This window comes from Peromyscus maniculatus, chromosome 3, assembly GCF_049852395.1.
Source record: "Peromyscus maniculatus bairdii isolate BWxNUB_F1_BW_parent chromosome 3, HU_Pman_BW_mat_3.1, whole genome shotgun sequence".
Classification (NCBI taxonomy): domain Eukaryota; kingdom Metazoa; phylum Chordata; class Mammalia; order Rodentia; family Cricetidae; genus Peromyscus; species Peromyscus maniculatus.
This window is the reverse complement of record NC_134854.1, coordinates 162767934-162777524: the sequence shown is the minus strand read 5'-3', so window position 1 is coordinate 162777524 and position 9591 is coordinate 162767934. Positions and strand designations below refer to the sequence as shown.

Sequence of the window (9591 nt, the reverse complement as noted above, 5' to 3'; positions counted from 1 at the left end):
GCGCCAAAAACAGAGGCTTGGCCTGCAGGAGAAAGCACGTTTGTCCCTCCCGGCTCCGTTTCAAAAGCTATAGAAATATATTTACTGTATAATCTTTCTTGTTCGCAAATGCGCTGCCTTATCATTCCTACAATCTAGATGGGGTGGGGGGATCGCAAGTCAGAAACCGGAGCACGGACTGTGCCTCGATGACCAGAGTGGTACTAGGCTGTAGACAGCCAGTCCTGCTGATTGTAAACTTTCTTTATTGGAAGCCATTGCTCATGGGTTTTTGTTGTTGGTCTCTATTTTTCTTTCCTTTCCTTTTTCTTTTGTTTGTGTGTGTGTGCGCGCGCGCGCCTGTGTGTGTGTGTGTGTCTAAGTTCCTGAGAACTGCTCTTAATTGGTGAAGTAGTTTATTAGAAAAGATTTCAGCCTTCGTCCTACCCTCTCTGTTCTTATGTGAATAGATGTGCTCAAGGCAGGCACCCCACCCCACCCCACTCCACCTCACCCCACCCAGAACACCTAAACTCTCTCCATCTGGTTTTATTCAATCTGAAGCAACCCAGTGATCTCCCAAAGTTACAATTAAAAAACAATAAATTAAAATCTCTTTGCGTCAGTGAACTTGGACTCAGAAAGTTCTCTGAGCAGCGAGCCTTTTAAAGACGTGTGGGTCGGACCAGCTTCAGAGTGGAGTCTCGGCTACTGGGAACCGAGTTGGCTTGGCGAGTGCCTCCTCTCCTGGTGGTCCCTCCCTCCCGGGCGGCTCCCTGCCTCCCCCAGACTAGCCCCCGCCTCCACCTTCTGCTAGCTCGGAGGTCTGGCCCCAACTAGGCGGCTGAGAAGCTAGCGGAGCACTACCACCAGCATCTCTCCCCCAACTCCTCCCCTGTCCTCCCGGAGCCCGGCAGCAGTTGGGGGAGGGGGAAACCAAACTCATCCCTGGTCCTCCAGCCCTCCTCTCCGCGTGCACAGTGGATCGCACCTTCTAGAGTGTTAACTCAGTTCTGGAGGACCAGCATCCCCCGGATCTACATTTCGGGCTGTGGCGGCCCCTGCTCCCGGGATGCGAGAGCTAGGGATCTGCCCGCCGCTGTACGCCTTGGGGTGCGCGGAGCTCTCGCCGCCGCGCGCGCTGCCGTGAGCCTGTAAGTTACTTTGCTCCTCCCGGGGAGAACTAGGGGACCCGGTAGCACCCCAGCCTGTGACTTCAAAGGCCACACAGCCCAAGCGCACCCAACCCAACTCATGCCCTGGAACTCCACCTCAGCCCTCTGCTGTGCGTCTGAGCCCTGTGATGCAAATTAGTTTCCAGAATATACTGTGATAGGTACATAGAGAGGGGAGAGGTCTAGGCTGCTTTTGAAAATGCATCTCGAAAATTCTTCAAATTTAAATCATTCACTTTCAAGTTCGAAAGCGCATCGCTTGGTACCTTGTCAATTACGGTTAATATTTTCTTAATGAACAGGAAGCAATTCCTTCGCTGCTACAAAAAATAAGAATTCCTCCTTCTTTACTTTTAACCTTGCTACTTTACTTAAAGAGCAAGTGGATGGTGACCCTAGCTGGCTTTAGTTTTCTTTCTTGATGGCGTGTGCACGTTTCCTTTCCCTAATCTGGAGATGCTGAGAATCACAAGGGAATTCTCTTCAAGCCTGAGCCGGTATTTGCGGAGAATGCTCTAAGATTTTCGTACCTGAGGCTATTCCCAAGAGTGCTCAGGGAGATAAGAGGAGAAAAGGAAAAAATGTTCCTCTGATCAAAAGTTTTCTAGGGATTCTCTGACCTCAGACACAAGCTAGGTTCACATTTGTATTGTTGACCACATCAATTTTGCATGCCACTTCGTGTGTGCAAAACGGCATCCCTATGTACCCGAGGTGAGGAAAGGAAGTTGACGGTTTTTAATAAGCGTTTCTCTGTTGTAGGAGGACGGGTGTGGAGGAAAGGAGCCACAGGTTCGGGTAGGTGCATAGACAGGCTATGGTGACAGAAGATGTTGGCCAGGAAGAGCATCATCCCCGAGGAGTATGTACTGGCACGCATCGCTGCGGAGAACCTGCGCAAGCCCCGCATCCGCGACCGCCTCCCCAAAGCCCGCTTTATTGCCAAGAGCGGAGCCTGCAACCTGGCGCACAAGAACATCCGCGAACAGGGTCGCTTCCTGCAGGACATCTTCACCACCTTGGTAGACCTGAAGTGGCGTCACACGCTGGTCATCTTCACCATGTCCTTCCTCTGCAGCTGGCTGCTTTTTGCTATCATGTGGTGGCTGGTGGCTTTTGCCCACGGGGACATCTATGCTTACATGGAGAGAGGCACCATGGAGAAGAGCAGCCTGGAGTCCACTGTCTGTGTGACCAACGTCAGGTAAGAAAGAAATGGGGTGAGGCAGGGGTTGCCAGCAATATAGAAATAAAAAGCTCTATCATGTAGTTGATTGTGAAATAGAGGCTTTTCATTGGACAATTCAAAAACAAAAATAAAATCAAGTTTGAGGTGCAGGGTGGAGGCTAGACGTTAAAAGTCTTTATAAGTGTAGTTTTATGGCTGAGTCTCTGAGAATGTGTGACTGCTTCTTTGGGCTTTGGATGGGCTCAAAGGATGCCTGGCTCCCAAAACCATCACTCATTTTCATCATGAAGCTGATGTCCACTGTGCACCAGTAAATATCTCCAGCCAATCAAAAGTATTGTGCAAATATGAGAAATACTTTTATGTGAAGTGTCCTTAATTTTAAAATATGCTAAAAATAAAATAATTGAAATAAGTGTAAGCCCTTCTTTTTCAAGATTATTTTCTCATATCTGATAGATTGCTTTAAATTAAAAAATGAAAGCTTAAATCCAGAATAGATGTTTTCAGTGAAATTTAGTTTTCATGAAAGGGGCTGAGTAGCAACAATACTTATTGAAGTCTCTCCTTCCAAAGCTTCCATAGGACAGGAACAAACCAGCTTTTTTTACATAGAGTTGACTTCAGCATTTATGGATGCTTCAAAGACAGCTAAGGCGTACTTGATTTCCGTGACTCTCCTTTTGTATTCCCACAAGGCCCCAGAACATTGCAGGGGGTCAAATTTTTTTCTTAATCTATTTTGCTGGACAGAGACATGATTTAATATCAATTGCAAAAATGTTTACAAGATAAAAACGATGATAACCCGGAAAAATTTTCCAGTGTATTTTCTGAATCAAATTCCAAATTCACATAATTTACCAGGCAGAGAAACTGAAGAAGCATCATCCAGGCACAAAATGGATAAGAAGACTTTTAGTGGCCCTGGGATCCTATAAAAGAAGCAAGGCATGGCCAGGAGTGGAGCCTCTCATGACCTTACCCACTCTTCTCATTGGCCAGGCCAGTGCATCAGTGAAGAGGTCATCTTAGACCACACAGAGATCCCAGCTTTACTACTAGGCAGATAGAATCTTCTTTTCTCAAACTTTTGCCTCACTGACAATGTGGATAAGAAGCCCCAGTAAGCAGAGTGCTTAGGGATGCAGAGAACAAAGTCCTGTATGTAAAGCATTTGAAGTTAATATGTTACTGTAATACAGTGACTCTGAGTAACTGACTGGCATTGGTATGGCTGGTGGGGGTGTCATATTCAAACAAGTTTTCAGGAAACAGGCAAGAGATCCTGACAAAGGGAAGTAGGAGAAATGATCACGGCAACCTGGAAAATAAACTAATTTTACTCAGGACAATCTGTTGTCACTCTCTATGGAAAAGAAATCATTTAGCAAATTTAAATATATATTAATATATATATATAATCAAAAGAGATTATTCTTTCTGTAAAGAGAATTTTATGGTGTTCACTGGTTCCTAAAAGCTGCTTTTTGTTACTTCTCACTTTTCAAACAAGATATTCTGAAGAATATTGATTTCCTAGATTCATTCCTGCTGGCATTGAGCCGTGAGAAAAGGTGTCAAAATCACAATGAAGCCAAGCTGACTTATCAGTGTCGCTTTCAGATCACACTCCTCAGCATTATTTAACGCTTTATTCTCTTCCTAGAGAACTTTAAAAATGGGTAATAATTCTAATTATTTGAATTTCCATTCCTTTCATAAATTCAGTATTGGCCAAACTATTAAATTTGGAAGCAACTCTTTTCAGTGGCTGTCCACTAGTATTTCCAAACATCGGTTGATCACCCTCATTTTAGGGTGACTCACCTTCTCTTTTGTGCAAATGACTTTCTAACATGAATCAGAAAATAGAAACAATGTTATTTTTCTCATTATCATTCAACTGATACATCCCCAGCTCGGTCTCTCCTAAATAGTTTTTGTCTCTTGAGACTGTTTATCATGACAGGTGTCCAGAAAAAGATAGGATCTTATACTAGATAGAGAAATGAAATTCCGTTTAAAAAAAATTATAAAAACACAGCTCCTGAACCATCTCTGAAGATGGAGACAGACATCGGAGAGGGAAGTCCCTCATTAGGCCCTTCTCTAACATATGACCCACTACTACAGCTCAGTGCCACATGTGTGCTGTGTCCTCTTCTGGAATCCATTCCTACCATCCGTAGTGTTTCCACACTGTGCCATGTATCTCACGATGTGTAGGTAGGGCAGAAGTCAGTTCTTAAGGTTTTGCACAAAACCTTTCAGCCAAAACAGAGATAAACAGCCCCTTTCTGGTCCCACTTAAAAGCTGATGGATGTTTACAGACTCACACACTCTTCTGGCTTCCTGCCAAAGTGCAGTGTGTACTGAGTGCTCAAAGTTCAAATGTTTTGTTCCCTCATTGTGCCTGGCAGTCATAGATAGTATTTTGATAGACTGCAAATGTATGGTTTCACTTCTGTGAAATTCCAGAAGTTCGGGATTGGAGTGGATGTCGGGAATGGGGCCTGTGAAGAGGCCACAGCAGTGCTGGGTGTGCAGCCAGGTGGATAATTTGCTAAGAACCCAATGTGAGGCTTTGCAGCCAGAAGTTAAGCTGAATTACCAGGAGTCTTTCTGAGAGACTCAGTCCATGAGGAGCCACCAAACCCTTGTCAGTTCCCTAAGATGAGGAGATGTGCACACACACACACACACACACACACACACACACACACACACACACACACACAATCCCCAGGAAAATCCTGACACCTCTTGGCGCCTTCCCCTTGCCTCTTTGAGAACACCAGGCCAGGACTGACAGGACTCAGGGAGGTAGTCATTACATAGACACAGTCTTGATACAATCATTTACCAATTGACACCTGAAACTCTTTTAATAGCTTCCACATTCCCTGGGTCACTTAGAAAATAAAATAAGATAATCAGCGAGAAACTGCTCTTCCTCCAAATGGAAAATCATTCTTCTTGTTGAAATATTAATGTTTGGGGATAGTGTATATGATACTATGCTTTAGCACTGTGCTAAGTTGTGTAAACAGAAAATTAACCACTGGATAATGACTATAATTTTATGTTATCAATAACAAAAAAATTCACTCATTACTCAGTACCTTCCATATGACTCACATCTCTTGAATACGAGTAAGGTGATAGATAGGAAACACCTACTTGGCATAAAATTTCACAAAGCAAGTTGGGCTTTGGTGAAAGTGGAGTATATCTACAACTTATAGTTATTTCATGAATGTCTTCAATGGTATATGACCTAGGAAATATGAGTGAAATTGTATCCCCAAATCCGGAAGTACATACTTAGGTGCAGACAGAAAGGGAGACAGCAGGGAGGGGGAAAGGGAGAGAAAGGATAGCAGGAGGGGGGATGAGGAGAGGGAAGGGGATGCTTATATTTAAAATCAGCCTTTCCGGAATCGTTTACTAGGCTGTAGTGGAGAGTAAAGCTCTCCCGAGGCTCTTTTCATCATGCACACTCTGACCTGGCATCATTTCTGATGTCATTCTTTACAGGTCATTCACTTCTGCGTTCCTATTCTCCATTGAGGTTCAAGTGACCATTGGATTTGGAGGGAGAATGATGACTGAGGAATGCCCTCTGGCCATCACTGTTTTGATTCTGCAGAACATTGTGGGTCTGATCATCAATGCGGTCATGTTGGGCTGCATCTTCATGAAAACGGCTCAAGCCCACAGAAGGGCAGAGACTCTGATTTTCAGCCGCCATGCTGTGATTGCGGTCCGCAATGGTAAGCTGTGCTTCATGTTCCGGGTGGGTGATCTAAGGAAGAGCATGATCATTAGTGCCTCGGTGCGTATCCAGGTAGTCAAGAAAACAACGACGCCAGAAGGGGAGGTGGTACCTATTCATCAGCTGGACATTCCGGTGGATAATCCCATTGAGAGCAATAACATCTTCCTAGTAGCCCCTTTGATCATCTGCCATGTGATTGATAAGCGTAGCCCCCTGTATGATATCTCAGCAACTGATCTTGTCAATCAAGACCTGGAGGTCATAGTGATTCTTGAGGGTGTGGTGGAAACCACCGGCATCACCACCCAAGCACGGACCTCCTACATTGCAGAGGAGATTCAGTGGGGACACCGCTTCGTGTCAATTGTGACTGAGGAGGAGGGAGTGTACTCTGTGGACTATTCTAAATTTGGTAATACTGTGAAGGTGGCTGCCCCAAGATGCAGTGCCCGGGAGCTGGATGAGAAACCTTCCATCCTGATTCAGACCCTCCAAAAGAGTGAACTATCTCACCAGAATTCTCTGAGGAAGCGCAACTCCATGAGAAGAAACAATTCCATGAGGAGAAGCAACTCCATCCGGAGGAATAACTCTTCCCTCATGGTTCCTAAGGTGCAGTTCATGACTCCAGAAGGAAACCAGTGCCCATCAGAATCATGACTGCAGGATGACCCTGAGACAGTCAATCTGAGTTCTGATGATTGACAGCCCTAGGACAGTCATTCATTGAGTTCTGGTGACTGAAAGACCTGAGACAGTCATTCATTGAGTTCTGGTGACTGACAGCCTGAGACAGTTACTCATTGAGTTCTGATGACTGAAAGGCAACCCTGAGACTTACTCACTGAATTCTGATGACTGAAAGACAGCCCTGAACAGTTAGTTACTCACTGAGTTCTGATGACTGACAGACAGCCCTGAGACCGTTAGTTAACTCATTGAGATTTGATGACTGACATTTCTGAGACAGTTACTCACTGAGTTCTGATGACTGAATATTGGACTAGCCACCAAGACAGGGCTGGAACACAGTATTTGTATTTTAATGCACTGAAAAATGTTCATATTCAAGAAATAAAACTTCCTGTATTAATAAACAATAACACACAAAGCAGAAGACTTATGGCTCACACTTGTTTCACACACAGAATGTCACTGTGACATGCTAAAGTTATTGTATAAGAAACAGAAGGTATTCACATCTTCATTCTGAAACACAATTTAGGATTGGACCTGGAATACCAAACCTGGCCAAGGAATGAGTCTATCTGAGATATGTAATTGATGAGATCTATTCTGTTTCTGTTGCTCATTCTAGAACGGCAGATAGAGTAGGAAGGGGAACTCTCCAATCACATTAAGCACCTTTTATATACCAACCTTACTCTTTTTTCACGATGTTGTATGTGGTAGGAAGCATAATGCAAGCCTCTGAGGTCTGTCTGTTTCTAAGCAGCATTTGCTCAACCACTAACCCTATATATTGACTTCTCTGGACAATCTGTTGGCTAGAACTGGGCAAGAGTCTGCAGAAAAGCCGAGTCCTGGCTCTTGTCCAAGTGATTCCTCATCTTCCACTTTTAAGAGCTCATTCCCCTAGAAAAGCTGTATCAAATATTTTATTAAAATGTTTCCTTTATACTCACTGTGTGGTTTTGTGAGTCCTTTTACACAAAGTCATCTCAAATTAAAAGCCCCCCAAAAGATATTTTTGGAGTCATAGGGTGGCAACACTGTCTTCTAAGAGTCCATTCTCAGATCTGTGGCCAAAGGCAGTTGCAGGTTTTTTTTTTCTTTTGGTTTGAAAAATGTTCTTTTGCTATTTCTTTCTGAGCTTGAGATGTCATGGAAGCCTGAGATCTTTCTCTCTGAATTTCCTTGTCTTAAAACTGTATTTTCTTCCCAGCAGTCTCTGGAGTCAGTCACTCCATAGGCAAGCATTGGGTCAATTGGCTAAAATGAGGTCTTCTACCAAAACATGATTCCATCATCCTTGGCTCCTGCATCTTCAAGTAAGGGAAGAGTAGAGAGATGCTCTGGGTTAACACAGTGTGTGATGTACTAAACCCTGGAAGCTGGGTGTCTGTGTAGCTTTTTAGGCAGAGTTTGGGGTTTGAATTTATTTCTTATAGGAGCCACTAAGCCACATGGGTCATCATGAATATGTTGAAATCTAATCTTAAAAGACTCACGATTCTAACCAGGTAAATAACAACTGTTGGGTTAAGTTAATTCCTAAAAATGTTCTGACTTAGAACTCTAGACTCACAGTCAAACAGGTACTTGAAGCTCTGCTTGCCTGTTACTAACATATTGAAAACATACTACTGTGTCTTTAGAAAGCAATGCTTCTGGTGTAGGAATGTCGCTCAGGTGACAGAGTGCTTACCTAGCATGTACAAAACCCTGGGCTTGGTTCCCAGTACCTCACAGCGTAAACCAAACATGGCAGTGCAACACCTGTAATCCTAACCTTGGAGGTTGAGGCAGGAGAATCATAAGCTCAAGTCATCCCCAGCTACATATCAAGTCTGAGGCCAGCCTGGACTACCAAAAAAGAAGGAGGAGGAGGAGGAGGAGGAGGAGGAGGAGGAGGAGGAGGAGGAGGAGGAGGAGGAGGAAAGGAGGAGGAGGAAAGGAGGAGGAGGAGGAGGAGGAAAGGAGAAGGAGGAGGAGGAGGAGGAAAGGAGAAGGAGGAGGAGGAGAGGAGGAGGAAAGGAGGAGAAGGAGGAGGAGGAGAAGAAGAGAAGAAGAAGACACAAACACACACACACACACACACACACACACACACACACACACACACACTGCTTTATTCCCACTCAAAAAACCCATTCCTCTCTCCAGTCTTCTGGTCATTCAGACCAACACCTGAGGGTCAAACTTGATGCCTTTTTCTGTGCCATCCACAAGCAAATACACACATTCAGTGTATACCCAGAGTATAATTGTTTCTTTCCACTGCCTCCTTCCTGCTCCAGTAGCCTGCTTCCCACATGATGTATATGGTGTAGGTCTGCCAATTATGAAATATCGAGACATTTCTTTAGAAATCATGGAAGAAAATCTGTCTTCATGAAACAGTCTAATAGCAGACTCTGGAGCAGTTCTTGGGAAGGTTTGTCACCTTGATATCCCAAGGCATCTAAGCAAACGCAGCAAGCAGTTGCCATATTGGCCACAGGAACATGTACAGCACTGCTAGCTCTGCAGGAAAAGCGCAATGTTCCTGAAAGGGCACCAGCTGCAGGGCAAGAAATGCTGGACACAGTTGGCAAGAGTGCGTGTAGGATTCCGAAGTCCACACAATGCAGAATGCCCTAGAACCAGAACATGGGCAAGTTCTTCTGGCCGCTTGTCATTGCTGGATGCCAAGGACCTAATGACCATCACAGTGATGGGGAGTGGTGGTCAAAGGAAGGGTCATGACTTAGAATGTGATGCTACTTAGCTAATGACAGCAAAC

At 44.5% G+C, this 9591-nt stretch overlaps 1 protein-coding gene across 1 annotated transcript; it reads left to right on the top strand.

Annotated features, from left to right (window-relative positions):
• Positions 1-793: 793 nt before the first annotated feature.
• Positions 794-7770, top strand: Kcnj8 (potassium inwardly rectifying channel subfamily J member 8). The gene is made up of 3 exons (XM_006976472.4): positions 794-1133; positions 1917-2358; positions 5885-7770. The coding sequence occupies exons 2-3, from the start codon at positions 1985-1987 to the stop codon at positions 6783-6785; spliced, it is 1275 nt and encodes a 424-aa protein (XP_006976534.1). The 5' UTR covers positions 794-1133; positions 1917-1984; the 3' UTR covers positions 6786-7770.
• The last annotated feature ends 1821 nt before the right edge of the window (positions 7771-9591 follow it).

What these genes read in the sequence shown, in the direction of transcription:
- Kcnj8 (XM_006976472.4), top strand. Translation starts at nt 1,985, where the DNA reads ATGTTGGCCAGGAAGAGCATCATCCCCGAGGAGTATGTACTGGCACGC. An exon ending in GTCTGTGTGACCAACGTCAG is followed by an intron (nt 2,359 to 5,884) that starts GTAAGAAAGAAA and finishes CATTCTTTACAG; the next exon opens with GTCATTCACTTCTGCGTTCC.